A 15,554-nucleotide genomic window follows, 5' to 3' on the forward strand; every position below is an offset into this window, starting at 1 on the left:
TCCTCAATTGTCAAGCTAAGCTGAGCTACAGAGAGAATCAGGCAGGGGAGAAAGCAGCTTGTTTTGTCCTTCACGACAACACTCCTCATAAAGAACATTCACCGGGGGCTGGGGATTTAGCTCAGTGGTAGAGCGCTTACCTAGGTACCTAGGAAGCGCAAGGCTCTGGGTTCGGTCCCCAGCTCCGAAAAAAAAGAACCAAAAAAAAAAAAAAAAAGAACATTCACCTGCACACTCCGATCCCATTTTATTAAGGCTGGGCTCTTTCAGACATTTCCTATCTAACCCTTTGGGCACAAGGCTTCATGAGTCTAGCATTTCTACCTGTATTCCTCTCCTTTCAGGGATGTGTTAAGCAGAAAATAGTCCTTTAAGATAATGCCTCCTTCCTGAGGACCAGATCAGGTACAGTTACTGCCCCATACTCTGCAACAAAGGTCAGGTAAATTTCTGTGCAGCACACCATGAAAGATTAAAGTTCTCTAAGCTCAGGGTTTCCCTGCTCTATGGATAGCTCCAATTTGAAGCCCTTTGTCATCCATCTTGGAACCGAAGGTGACCAAGGAAAAACACCACAATTACAGAAGCTCTTGCAGGGTCATGAATAACAAAGTAATCCTTTTACTTCAATTCAGACATTTGCAAGTGTTCTAACATCCATGAAATTGCACTCTTTTCACAATTGCTGACAAGTCTCTCAGCTCTTCACTATGGTACAGACTACGTTAGTGGCTTCCATGTAATAGCACAACATTCAATACCAAAGAATACCTCTTTAAAGGAATCCTGGCTGTCCACACAATTCATGAAACATAATCCATATGTATTCCATGGTGTTTCCTATTTTTCCTACTCTATGTATGCCTTGTCCCATTCATTCTCTCACACCACAAACTCCCAAAGAAACAGTAAATTCATTCCTGACTGAAGTGGAGAAGTTAACAAGCTTTGAGTCCTTGTGCTACTCAATACATTATTTGTTGAATTACCATATACCAGAAATATAGCTAACATTTTTAAACAAGAAATGATGAAAGTATACATGTTCAAGTGAAACTCTTTTTCTTCATAAATCATTCTAGTCTTACAGCTTTACTCTTTGATCATACTATACCTTTACTGTACTTTGAATATAAAAGGTAGGAATCCTAAAGAGAGCTGGATATCCCTATGTGAATACATAAATAAAAGTCATTGCTATTTACTATCTCTGCACAGGTCTTGCCGAGTTAACTTAAACTAGCTACACAGTTTCCTAAGCTGGTGCACTGGTTCTTTAATGCCAGCACTCAGGAGACAGGATGTGAGTTCAGGGCTGGCCTGAACTCCATGGTTTCTGGACAGTCAGGACTGTGTAAAAGACCTTGTCTACAAAAACAGTAAAAGAAAACCAGGTCTGACTCCAGAGCCTCAACTGTACTTATTTCCATAAATACACACGAAGATTCCCGGAGCATTAGAGCAATCAGATTAGCATCATATAATGTACTTATTTCCTTTGGTCCCACAGGCCAATGTTAACACTTCCTAAAATAAATAACATTTAAGTATTTTACACCCAAGAAAGTTCTAAACATGTTCACTACATATTTCTTTTCATTTTAATTTTATGTGTATGGGTGTTTTGACTGAATGTACATCTGTGTTTGCCTGGTTCTTGGGAAGGCAAGAAGAGGGTGTCATATTCCCCTGGAAATGCAGTTACAGATTGTTAAAAGTTGCCATGTGGTACTGGAAAAATAGAACACAGGTCCTCTGGAAGAGCAACAAGCACTTTCAATTGCTCAGCCATCTCTAGCCCCTTAAGGACATCACCTTAATTGATTTGCCTGTTCTATACTGTGTGAGCGATCACGAGGACTGATGTGAGTTCCTGCACTGCTGTATCTCCTGCAGTTACAACACTGTCTGATGTCAGTCACTGGTAGGCATCCTTGTACAAATCAACAGTCCCACTTTCTGGAAAAATGAAATGAGAATGTATATGGGTGTTCTGTCTGCATGTTCATCCATACACCAAAAAAGGGCATTTGATCCCTCAGGACTCATTATAGATGGTTGTGAGCCACCAAGTGGATGCTGATAACTGAACTCAGGACCCCCTAGCACAGCAGTCACTTTTCTTATTTGCTAAGTCAGCTCTCCAGCCCCAAATGAGTTCTATTCTACTCAAAAAGGTTTAGTTACAACACTAAAATATAGCCCTTTATAAAATTTTTACTAAAGTATGGATTGGGATTAGTGCTAAGCCAAGACTTCATACTTTTACTTAAGCCTCTCTAATATTTCAAAGCTTTAATTATTTAAGCTACTTACTGCACTTATTTATCCACAGTGGATTATATAAGTAAACAATTCCCAAATATATTGTGAAAAACTCACCAAAACGCACTTAATAGAGAGGCAGTGAGTGTGTAGTCATTTGAGGAGGGAAGATGCCACGTTTGCCCACACAGTGGGTCACAATCATTGTTAAAAGCTACCAATGAGATGGCATCGTGTCTGTCTTTCTTTTAAACCACTTCCCAATACTGCAGTGTCATTATGGGCATATAAGTCCAATACCCATTTGTCATCTTCACAAAAGAAAGCACTTTAAAAGTTAAAACAATTATTCTTTTCATTACTCTCAATGAAAAGACAGGCAGGACTGGTTTCTGTTATTGGTGTATTATTTTGTTAAAACATAATATAGAATACTGAATGGCTTAAAGACTAAAGCCATTTACAATGTGACTGATCCCCCAAATTAATCTTACCATTATAGACAAAAAGATCTCTTAGGTCCCTTCCATCTCCAAAATTAAGTGACATTATGATCAACTTATTATCTTGAAGGTGTCTTTCTCAATGGAAAATAAAGAAGTAGACAGAAATTATTCCCCATCAAACATTTAGGGTTGCTTTTTAAGACATTCTAATATATCCGTGATTGTTATTTTGTTTTGTTATAGACTTTTGTTGTTGTTCAGCTGGTTTTTTTAGTGTTGGTTTGTTTTTCATAGATTTCATATGTAGCCTAAAAGAGCCTCAAACTTACTACCAAAAATAAAAGCTGGGGGCAGGGGTGGGGCACCTTTCCAGACACTGAAAGATCTAGTACCAGTCAGGTGGTGGGAGTGGATGGTGGGGCACACCTTTAGTCCCAGCGTTTGAGGGACAGAAGCAGGTGGATCTGTAAGAGTTCCAAGCCAGCCTGGTCTACAGAGTTCCAGGACAGCCAAGGCTACACAGTGAAACCCTGTCTCAAAAACAGCACCAAAACAACAAAGATCCAACCATATTTAAGGAAAAAAAAAACACAAGAGAGCAAATATCTATTTTAGAGTTTACTATTTGTAATCTGGTGGCATGGGAAATGAAGTAGAGGTAACATCACAGTCAAAAAAGCAAGCACCATAAAAATCTCGCCTACGTCTCTTCTCTCAAATAAGTGTCTCTGCACACACTGGCCCAAGCCTGTCATTGTCTCTAAGTCAGTAAGTCTTTCAAGGGTGAACTTCATTACCTCATCTGTGTCAAAAGTCAAGGAATAAAGATCCTAACTTGTCAATCATCAGTATATAGAAAAGCTAGCCTTTCCCAGTGGCCAGCTGCATATTTTTCCTTTGCCATCGAAATAAACGCCAGTATTTTTACCTTCAACCTATATACACCTACCATTGTTCTTTAATATATATCTACATGACAATACCAAATAAAAGGTTAATACTATGTCAATTGTTATATGTTAGAAATAATAACAAAAAGTGTGCATGTTCAATACTTTTGACATAACTTTTTAAAAATACCTTTCCTTTTAAACAGTTGTTTGAATCGCAAGATGTGAAATCTGTGAAGATGGTTCTAAGTGGTTTTTCAGATGTGAGTCTATTCTTCCTAGTCATATTCTGTTTTGTTTAATCCCAAAACATTGGCCCCCTGAACCAATCCACACTATCTGAGGAGGGGAGGAATTTTAAACCTACTTGTTTAATTCTATATGCAGGGCCAATTCTCAGGGAAGTAAGTATCATCAAATACATCTAATAAAATTCTTACAAGAAGCCAGCAACTGATGACAACATGTCACGTTTATGTGCAGCTGATTTAACATTTGCAAAGTCGTTACAAAGTAGGTTTTAAGTTTTAAAGGTTTTTTTTACTGTTGTTTTGTTTTTACTTTATGTCTGTGCATGGGACGCATGTGTATTGGTGCCACTGTGTGATGTAAATGTGAAGATGAGAGGGCGATCAATCTGAAAAAGTTGTTCTTTTCCTCCTCTATGTGGGTCATGGGATTAAATTCAAGATTGTCAAGCACAAGTGTCTTTACCCACTCAGCCATCTAGCCAGGCCAGATTAGATTTTTAACTACAATTTAAATTGTAAATCTGCATGACATGTATTACCTAAACCAAAGACATTCTCCCAAGATCAGTGAATTTATTTGGTAGTAGCACTGAAACGGGAACACTCCTAACATAATATAAACTGTGTTTATTCAAGAATATTCAGCATACCAACTATACATTACAATAAATGGATCGTATTTATGTACCTTTCCAATGGAAGAGTAAGACTGTCATGATCAACCAGTTTATCACGTGAATCAGGACAACAGAAGTGACACAATGCAATCTATGAAATACTTTTTGCCACAAATACTGACATCCAAGACTAATGAGCCCCCTTTAATCAAGGCAAAACTTACACATACTGAAAGAAACAACTAAAACCAGAGCAGAAGCACAATTGGGAAAACTTCAAGACTAAGTAGATGCTAAAGACTTACTGTTGATTTTTATTTTAAATAAAAATGATATGCAAAGAAAATGTTTCCTTTTAGTTGTTAGAAATTGAAACTCAAGTAGCAATTGAAACCTAAGTCACAGAATATTTGTTTTAAAAGTATTCAGGCAAGTACCGAAGAGACATCTCAGTAGCAGAATGCTTGCCTACTATGCATAAAGTTCAGGTTTGATTACAGCACACCTCCCCCACTCCAAAAGGGCAAACAAAAATACACTAATAAGTAAATCATGATACTAACGAATGTTTACATCATTAAGACACATTTTTAAAGTAACATTTTAAACATTTTAAAGTAACATTTGGAAACTTTCCTAAGTTTAAAATTTTGAATGATCTGAGTCACATTCCAGTTATAAAAAAACCCAGTAAGTAAGCAGGTATTTGCAAATAATAGCTCTTTTCGGTTTTGCTTTCTCCCCCAAAACAATTTTTGTAATTCTAAGAAAGCCAGATCCATCTCAGAAAAGCAAGTAAGCCTTCACATGAGTGTCCCTCAAAAGAGGCAAAGCCAACAAGAAAAAGAGATTAGAAGTAGCCAATAAATAGATGCCTGGCCAGCAGGGTCCCTTCACAAACCATTTCTGCATAGTCAAAGTCTTTTAGGCCAGGCATGGTGGCACACACCTTTAATTCTAGCACTTAGAAAGCAGAAGCAGGCACAGATCTTCATTTCTAGGCCACCCCTCCCCCCAAAAGTTTCAACAGAGAACTTGAAAAGGTAAGGGAGGGATAAGGATAGAAAGAGGTCAAAGATACAAATTAGCACACATGCAGTCTAGAGCAAGTCTAGAGACCTAATAACACACATGACATTCAACTGTGCTGTGTCTGGATTCTTGCTACATGACAAAACTTCAACTGGGGGAAGGGGTGAAGAGGGCAAGAGAGGAAGGAACAAGCCAATTTGCTTCAGTCATGCATCCATTACCTACATACATCCTATAACAAGCCATACACCTATGACGGATAACACTGTCAACCTGACACAATCTAGAATCAGCACAAGTAAGTCTGTGCACACCAAAAGGGTGACCTAGGTCAGTTTAACTGAGATAGGAAACCCACATTAACTGTGAACCACAGCATATCACTGGCTGAAGTACTAGACCGATGAAAAGGAGGAAGACCGTGAGCACCAGCGATACAACAGGTCTTCGTCCCGACTGGGAATTCAGTGTAACCCCAAACTCCGGTCGGTCCCCAATTCCCTCACTACAGTGGACTCTCATCTTCCTGGACTGTTAAAGTGAATAATGAGAGAAGCCTTTCTTCCTTGGTTGCCTTTCCCATATTTTGTCACAGCAATGATAAAAGCTAATATCTTTTTTTTTTCCTATTCTTTTTTTTTTTTTCGGAGCTGGGGATCGAACCCAGGGCCTTGCACTTGCTAGGCAAGCACTCTACCACTGAGCCAAATCCCCAACCCCACTAACTAATATCTTAACTATGTATAACAAATTCTGTTTGGAGGGAAAAGAATATGACACATTAAAGCAATAATTTTAGCAATTACGAATGCTAACAATTTGGAAAAACAAAACTAATTCTGAAGAACTTTAGTCAAGTTTTCCCAGATTCCCAAACCCTAGTGGATACCTAAAATCAAACCAGAATCAAGTCCTATAATTTATTGCCTTTTCCATTTTAACCAAGCCTGTATCACATAACATAGCCATCCATTTTTATCATTTGAAGTTAACAGCAAATCCGAAGACAATCCTAAGTCATGCGGGGAGACCCTTAGTTACTGTAGATCTTTGCAACATCACCATAGAGTTTCTTTGCTTCCCTACTAAGCTGAGAGCTTTGCACTTAAAGGAAAACCCTCTGTGGCTTCTCATGGGCATACCCAGGCATGCTGAAATCGCCGGCATCCCTGTTGATTGTTCATAGGCCATTTTTAGGTAAAAAAGTAAACAAGGGTAACCTGAGAACAAATACTGTGATACCAACAATCTGATAAAAAATTGTCCAAGTAACTAGTTAGTGGGCAGCTTTGCAGTGAAGAAATACCTGGCCCAACAGTCAGGTCCTGGGCAAGACTCCAGCTCACAAGGACACAAATCTAAACTTATGAACTGTTTATGTCTGGAAATTTCTCCCCTTCTATTTTGGGACCACAGAAATCAAAATTTATAAATGAAAGGGGTACACAACAGCATATTTTCCTACTATTAAAATGACTTCTAAGGTGATTTTTGATATCTCTAATTGATACGTGCACCTGCAGAGACACATGTGCAAGCATGTGAGCCAAAGAATAAACTTGGGTGTCCTCAAGAACACCGTCCACTTCCTGAGACACTCTCATTGGCCTAGGCCTTAGACTAGGGTGGACTGAGGGGCTGCAGCCCCCAGGGATCCTCACATCTGTCTCTGCAGTGCTATAGTGCTAGGATTACAATCACGAGCCATCCCGCCTCCCTTTTAACCCAGGTGCTGCGGATCCAGACTCAGGTTCTCATGCTGGCAGGCAAGCACCTGAGTCATCTTCCTAGTCTCATTCCCCAGCCCCAACTCCCCTTCAGACTCAGTTTCTTGCCCAAGCTAGCTCCAACTCCAGGTTCTCTTGCTTCCACCTTCCAAGTGCTAGGATAAGCTTGTCCCACCAATGCCACCAAGGCAAGCTAAATGACTTAATACTTATATGTACTCACAAACCTTCAAAAGCCAACCCTCCCCCTTCCAAAATACTCTTTTTGGTCTCACTGACTCTACAAAAAGTAAACACACACCACCACCACCACCAACAACAACAACAACAACTAAAAAAACCCCACCAACCTAGTCATTTCTTTACAAAATACCCTAGCACTCGTTTTTTAGAACTATGAAAATTCAAAATACAAGTATGTCCAACAGGCAGGTGAAAAAGCCAATTGCAAAGAGTTCAAAGTTTTTTTTAAAGAGAATTGTTATTACATGTGAAATCATCTCCCAAAAGGTCAATCAATCCCATCCTTCTCATTAGTTACTGCAAGTCTTAAGCATACTGTCACACTACTAGAATATGGTCTTCCTCCTACCTTCCTTCCATATATCCCAAAGAAAATGTTAGTCTCATCCAGACATCCAGTGTTCCCTAGCTCAGGGAAGGCCATCACCCCTCCACTTCAGGCACACCATCTAGGAAACCACACCTTATCTCAGCACACACATCTACTTTGGCCTTTCATTATCTCCAACACCACTGTCCATCTCTTGCCATAATCGTTGCCTACAGCATCTAATTACCTCACTACCAATTTACATAGCTACAATTATTTCTTAATGAACACAAAATACCCTGGCATACTTTTACACCTGCCCCTCCACCCAAATAAAAAAATAAAAATAAAAAATACACACACTTTAAATCACTCAGTATCTTAAAACAAAAAAACAAAAACAAAAACAACCAAAAAAACGAAGAAACTTCTAACTTACCAAACTAGAACCACATATACTTTGGTCATTTCTACTACTGCTGCCTGGATGGAACCTTTTCAGTTAACATCATGCCTTCCTACCACAGGATACTGTACTCACATGTTCCTTTCTTCCTCTAGGTCAGTGGTTCAACTTTCCTAAATGCAGCAACCATTTAATACAGTTCCTCATGACATTGTAGCTGTAGTTTTACAGTTGACTTGTAAATAGTTGGAGACAGATCTGCCACGAGTCCCAACCAACAGGCTAAGAACCACTATGCTAGGTCACTTTTATTTACTACTGGAGTCTCAGCTCTCAACTGTCAAAGGCTCCCTACATTCGGCCCATCTGGAAACTGAGATCTTGACCTGTAGAATTGGCCCCACAAAAACAAGGACTGTTCACAATCGTAGTTCCACACTCACCTCTGACAAATTCATGATGGAATTCGTTCTAAAACTAACAAGTTTACAAGCAGAAGACACATTTTAAAAAGTCAGATCAACAGAGGCAAAAAGAGATGAGTATGCTAGAATAATTACACAACATGAATGTTCAGGTTAAGGAGTGGGAAAGCTTGGAATATGTGGGGTTTGAACTGTCACCTGATAGGAACATTCAAATCCAAATAATGCAATAAGGACTGTGTAGTCTTTGAGCCAGTGAAGAAGGGCTCAGTCAGTAAGACACTTGTCATTCAAGCCAACCACCTGAGTTAGATCCAGGGTGTCCTCTGACCTTCACAAACAACCTTGACACAGCATGCAGACATACACACTTCTCTCTCTCCTCCCTTCTCCATACATAAACTCAGTAACTAATAGTAAAATAATTTTTTCAATTAGCCAGTGGCACTCAGGAGGCTGAGGCAGGAAGATCAGCTCAAGGGCAGCCTGGACAGCCAGAGTTACATGGTGAGACTTATCTCTAAAACCAAAACAACAAAGTGTCTGACTGTACATCTGAAATGAAATAGAGACCTGGGTATCTGCCAAAATGTGCAGGAGCAGGAATATGGAGTTGAGGAAGAAAAAAACTTAGTCTGATTAAGGAAAGGAATAAGGACATTGAAACCAAGTCAGCGTGTCAGAAACAGTAACATTTAAGGAAAGGGTCACACGTGGGACTTGGGGGGGAGGAAGCATAAGACAGTGATATTGAAGTCTGAGAGTAATACTACTTTCCGTAGTATTAAATGATAAAGTTACATATACACTGGAAGTGATCAGTGCAGGTGACATCAAGTAGTGAGGACAGAAGTGTGACTACAATGACTTGGATGTGAAGGAACTGGAAAACAGCAAACACTACAGCTGCTTGGATTCTAATGGTAATTGTGTTCCCCAAACCGCTTGTGCATAGCTTCTGAGAACCTGCCCCCAATTAACTCTGACTGGTAAATAAAGACGCCAGCAACAACAGCTGGTGAAAGAGAAAGAGGCAGGGTTTTAGGTTTCCCAGGTGTGGGACCACCAGAAGGAGGAGAAAAGAGAGACACCATGCGTGAGGAGTGCAGGACAGGGAGGCAGAGCCACCAGGCAAAGGGGCCAGTAGACTGCCGCCCAGGAGCAACCAAGCCGTAACAGAAATTAGGAAGTAGTAACCTAGTTATCAGTGGGAGGTCCATGCTAACAGCATGGAGGGTAGGCAGCTGTCCAGCTATTGTGCTGCTTAAGGCATATTAAAATATAAAGGCAGAGCGTGTCTTTCATTCGGGAACATCAAACATTGAGGCGAGAAGCACTGAGCACAGAATAATAATACTACAAAACATAAACTACTTTTCCAAGAGGTCTGAATGCAAAATGATACAAAAGACCAGGATAGTTGTAGGCCTGCCCAACAGTTACCTAGCAACAGCCAGGTAGTCCTGGCTGGCTATAAAAAGAACTGTTTGGCCTCTCTTCCCTCTCTCTGACCCCTTTCTCCTTCTCTCATCCCCTCTCACTACTACTCTCTTCTCAACCCCCCTTCCCATGCTCCCAATCAACTTAACTCTATACTAGAGCCTGGATCCACTATGGCACCCACTCCAGCATACCATCCCACTCTTTACAAACATACTTGACGAAGGGTTAGGAAACAACCTAGCCTTATCTGCTTACTTAATCTTTTGAAACGAAACACTTTGGTTTGAGAAGCCAGTGGCTGCAAACAGGGACAAAAATGGCTAGAAAATGGTCTAAGAATGAGTCATGAGGGATTTGACCTTAACCAGTAAGAATTCAAAGAAACAAAGCTTTCTCAGGGAACAGAGCATGTATGCGCATACAGACACACTGGTGTTAAAGACAGCAGTCTACTATAGCAAGATATACCTACCACAATGACAAACAAGCAAACCTTACCCCATGGGCAAGGCGGTATCTTACACCTTTTAAGAACTGGCTAAGGATTATATTTTAAGACAGTTTGTGAAATGATCATCCCAGAATTTGGATGTTTATGTGGAATAAGAGCATCTTCTCGAACCATGTAAAATTTCCTAAATTGCCTCCCCCCAAAAACCTGTAGTATTCATCAGTGCTTGTGCTTATCTTATGAAATGCTGCTATTCAAAGATGCTCAGGAATGGTGCTGCTTATTTATAATCCCAGCATTGGGAAGAGGAAGGCAGAACAAAAACTCAAGGTCTTAGATAACATGCACAGCACAGAGGAACCAATCTGGAAATGATTGAGAAACTTCCTCCCTACTATCTTTAATTGTACCGGAAGATGCTATGGAGGCCACTTAGGAGAAGATATCAAAAGATAACCTTGGATCCCCCACGCTACGATGCCAACCTACCAGGCAAGATACGCCCACTGATATAATAGTGGCATGACTAATATGGGGGTAACCAATCAGTTTCTAATTGTATTTGGAACCTGATCCACAAGAAGGACTGATACCTTTTAAACCTAGTTAAAAGCCCAGTCGCTGCTGGGGAGATCTTAGGCCCTAGGTAGAACCGACCACTGTTGTTTTACAACATGTTCATGTTATTGATCTGCTTCTAAACATACACGTTTATACCCATTCGTAAGTTCTGCTCTGAACCTTTATCAGAGAAGTTTCTTTTTGTAATGAGCAGTAACTAATTCAGGACTCAGAAGTGCTAAGATTGGTGACAGTGCATGCTCAGTCCCAACTGGCCACACTCCCCTCAAGGCTTAGAGACTATCAAAGAGGACATAAAGAGACTCTAAGAGGAGGAGGAGAGAAAAGAGTGCTATGAGATGCTGTTGTCTGGGGGCATGGCCACTGCACTTCTGAATTCACAGCAGCTGTGGTACCTATGCAAGAGACCCGCTCGAGGTTATCTCAGACGACTATTGAGAAAAGGTGAGTCAATCTTCTTTAGGGGAAGGGAGGTGGCAGCTAGCAGGCTGCTTATGCTCCCACACCAGAGTCAACTTTTTAAGGTAGGGGAGCCGGAGGAGATGGAAGAGCGCTGGCTGCTACTTCAGAGGACCTGAATTCAGCTTCCAGCATCCACATCAGGTAGCTCACAACCATCCGTGACCCCAGCTTCAGAGAATCCTACACTCATGTCCACATGAAGACACACATAAATAATTACAAATATTCATCTTTTAATGAAGACACAAAGGTAGGAGGGAAGCATGAGGCAGGGGTCAGGTGGAGCAGAACAAAATAGTGGAGATGATCACGTTACCCTGTGTGTCTGTAAAATTGTCAAAAAAAAATTTTTTTTCTTTAGTTTAAAAAGTGGTTGAAGAGATGGCTCAGTGGTTGAGAACATTTCCTGAGGATCCAGGTTCAATTCCAGGAACCCACATTGCAGCTAATGACCATTTGTAACCCCTGTTCCGTTTCCAAAGGATCTGACACCCTCTTCTGGCCTCCACAAGCACCCAGGACCCAAGTAGTATACACATGTACCTACAGGAAAAGACTTACACAAAGAAAATCAATCTCTTTAAAAAATTAAATTTTAAAATGAATTCAAGATCCTCACGGTTGTACAGGGAGTCCAAAGCCATCCTGGGATGGATGAAAGAACCCAGTCTCAGAAGGGGTGTGACTGCTGGCAGTGGCAGCACAGCTCTGTAGTCCTCAGGTGCTAACAAGAGCCACCTCAACACAAGGATTTCAGTCAGTTTTCCTCTTTCCCCTGACCATTATGAGCAAGCACACACTTAGAATTCTCTTTTTGCAAAACTTTCTTCTTCAAAGTTCAATACTGTCAACAGCTAGGAACAGTAAAATGCAACACAAAACAATAAACAAATTTTATAATATAGTAAATGTTAGGAACAAAAAAGTGTTTTCTGTGAAATATCCAATTTCAAATCTAAATTATTGGTTAAAGTATTGCTAGAATTTAAGCAACCAAAAATTTTCTTAATGAATCTTTTTATGCTCTAAAAGGTCTGCTTTAGAATTTATTCTACAATCAAGAGACTTATATATATATTACTAGTTATGAGAAGTAAACTACAAAGTTATAACACTTATCAAGTCATTATTCATATTAAAGAAAAACTGTCAATCTCAGAATGGCTGAGTCACTCCTGAAGAAACCACTGTTGAATCCAAATAATTCAAATAAACCTTGCACACAATCAAGTAATTTTGCAAAATGAAATGTATAAACAACCTATACTTAAATGAAAGACATGTAAAGATCAGTTAAATAATTTTTGATATGGTCAACCAAAAGATGCACAGTGGATTCTAAATCACCCTACTTAGTGTAAAGCTGTGCATTGAAATACAGAGGCTTCCACTGTACCAAGTTACCTCTGGCTGACAAAGTAACACTAAGGAGAAAAGCAGCAAACCTCACTTCAACCCTCTGCACCTCTCCCTATCATATCCATCTCTCCCACCTTTCCACAAGTCTGACCGACTGGAGTCTATGCATCTCATCTCACTCCGATTTACTCAACCACTCCCTTTGCATGACTTTCCCCAGGCAACTTCAAGAGCCTTTTCCTTGAGTTTCCTACAGAAAAGAGCTTCTTTCAGACGTGCTCCTGCCCCGGTATCATTTACATGCCTTTTCCACCAGCATTGGGATTTTTGGTAACACAGAGCCTGTTGCATAAACACGGTTGTAATTATTTAATATCAAAAATGAGTGATCTACATGAATACAGCACAATTTCTGGTGGTTTTTAAAACCTGCCTCATAAAATACCTTTCACACATGGCTATGCAGTAAGGAAAATTTGCTCTACACTGTCAAAAGGGGGAAAGCAAACCACACAGAATATCGTCAAGATTTATATTAAATCGCTCCCACTAATGATGGCTACTACAGTACAAATACTCTGAGGACTTCTCAGCAAACTCCGCCCAACTCCCCTCCAAAAAAACTTAAATCAAGCAACCAGAAATTTGCTGCAGCAAAATACACTCGAAATACCGGAGGGTGAGACACTGTCAAGTGTCTCACATGTAGTCCAGGTTTATTTCAAACTTTGGGTGGTTCCTGAACTTCCAAAATGCCGGGATTATAAGTGTGGTTCACGACCCAATTCCAAGCATATTAAAACTGCCTTAAAATCACAATCAAGTTCTTGTCTAGTACGGAGGAACTTGTGAATGTACTGAAACGCCTGCAGGGCATGCTACTAGCAGAATACCACATGTTTAAGTCCTAAACTATTTAAAATATAAAAGTCTTAAGTATCTGGAACTATTTTAAATTGTTCCTACAAGGACAATTCAGCTATTTTCATGTGGACTCACTTTTACACTACTATAATGGGTTTACTTTTTCTTTTCCTACTGGAATCGATATGCGCTTAAGGGAAATTGTTTTCACCAGTTGCTGAAATTAAAACGCAAGGTATTAACTTTCCAAAGGGGGAGGGGGGCACTTTTCATTTAAAGATAGGAAGCACGTGTTCTTTTTAGCTCCTTAAAATGCAGTAAACTGTTCTGTATAACTTTTCGTTTCCTACACACTGAGAAGGCAAACGGCCTCGGATCTGAACAAGGATCACCAAACCAGTGATTGTCTATCACAGTCAGTGCTCCAAAGTCAACAGTTCCAGAGCTGTGTGGCACCTTATCAGCTTTCTCCGGGTATGCTGGGAAACCGCAAACGTAAGAGGGTCACAGACCCTGAGTCGTCTTCAGTAAAAAGACAGTGTGAACTCAAGGACTAGGAGCACAAGGGCTGGGTCCTCCGTACCTAAGGACGAGTCGACGTGACCCAAGGGACCCACTCCCATTAACCTACGACCATGCATGCCCCAGCTGACGCACAGCTTTCTGCCGCGCGCTTGGGGCCGTGCCAACACTCGGGGTCAGTCCCAGCCAGACACTGCTGGGTCTCCCGGCTTGACAGAGTCCGGCACCTGACAGGGAAGACTCCGGGCGAGGCCCGCGGTCTTGAGCGCCTCGCCCGCGGGCCGTGCCTACCCAAAGGCGCGGAACGTCGCCCGCTGGCGCCCGCAGACCCCGGAGCTCTTGCTCCCAGCCTCCGGCTCGCACAGCCTGGACCGCGCCGCGGCCGCCCTGGGGCAAGGACGCCATGCGGGCGGGCGGGCGGGCAAGGCGCGGGCGGGCTCCCGCGGCGCCCCCGTGGGCCGCAAGATGGCGGCGGCTCCGGGCAGAGCCCTCCGCGGCGTCCGTCCGGCTCCCTCCCCTCCCCTCCGCAGCCCGGCCCGGCAGCGGCGGACGCCGAGGCGCCGAGCGGAGGGACGCAGCGGAGCCGCGGCTCCGACGTTCGGTCCGGGCGTGGGGGAGGGGAGCGCAGCCCGTCCACCCCGCCGCCGCCCGCCGGCCCCAGCCCCGCTCGGGCGCGTCCCAGCCAGCCTACCTTTGAATTTGAGGTCTGAAGGAGGGTCGAGGACCAGGATCTGCTCGTGCTTCGCCATGGCCCCGGAGGCGGACGCCATAGGAGACAGCGCAGAGCGGGGGCGCGCCCGCGGCGGCGGTTCGCTGGCGGGGGCGGGGGACGGTGGCGGCGCCGGCTCCGCGGAGCTCTAGGACGGGGCCAGGCTCACGATTCCCGAAGCTCCGCGCCTGCTGCCGGGCCGCGGGTCCCGAGGGCTGCCTGTCGGGTCAGCAGCTCCGGGTGTCACAACTGACTCAACCCCACACCAGTCGCCGCGGCCACGCGCACTGCGATCCTCGGCTCCCCACGTGACGGCCTTACGTGTCTACGTGCGCGCCCCCGCGGCCCAGAGCCCTCGTGTTGGCCCCGCCCTCCGGGCCTAACTGGGCTCGGCGCTGAGCTAGTGCGCCTGCGCACCTCCGACTTGGCCGCAGCTCCCTGCGCCGCGCTGCTGTCAATCTCTGTAGAGCGTGCAGGGGGCGTAGTAGGGCTGTTTGTGGGAGACGGGGTGCGCGGCGCCGGGCGAGGGGCGTCGTTCTTGGCGCCCTGG

General features: G+C 42.8%; 1 protein-coding gene across 2 annotated transcripts in view; it reads right to left on the reverse strand.

Moving 5' to 3' along the window:
* Positions 1 to 15,296, reverse strand: part of Vapa (VAMP associated protein A) — a 29,834-nt gene extending 14,538 nt beyond the window's left edge. Inside the window, exon 1 of one of the 2 annotated variants that reach the window (NM_031631.2) lies at positions 14,987 to 15,296. In NM_031631.2, coding sequence (NP_113819.3) covers positions 14,987 to 15,065 — 79 coding nt within the window. In that variant the 5' untranslated portion in view covers positions 15,066 to 15,296. The remainder of the gene's footprint in view (positions 1 to 14,986) is intronic. The other variant, XM_087567475.1, reaches the window with a different exon arrangement.
* Between the last annotated feature and the right edge of the window lie 258 nt (positions 15,297 to 15,554).

This window comes from Rattus norvegicus, chromosome 9 (genome assembly GCF_021556685.1).
Source record: "Rattus norvegicus strain SHRSP/BbbUtx chromosome 9, alternate assembly SHRSP_T2T, whole genome shotgun sequence".
In the NCBI taxonomy this organism is placed as follows: domain Eukaryota; kingdom Metazoa; phylum Chordata; class Mammalia; order Rodentia; family Muridae; genus Rattus; species Rattus norvegicus.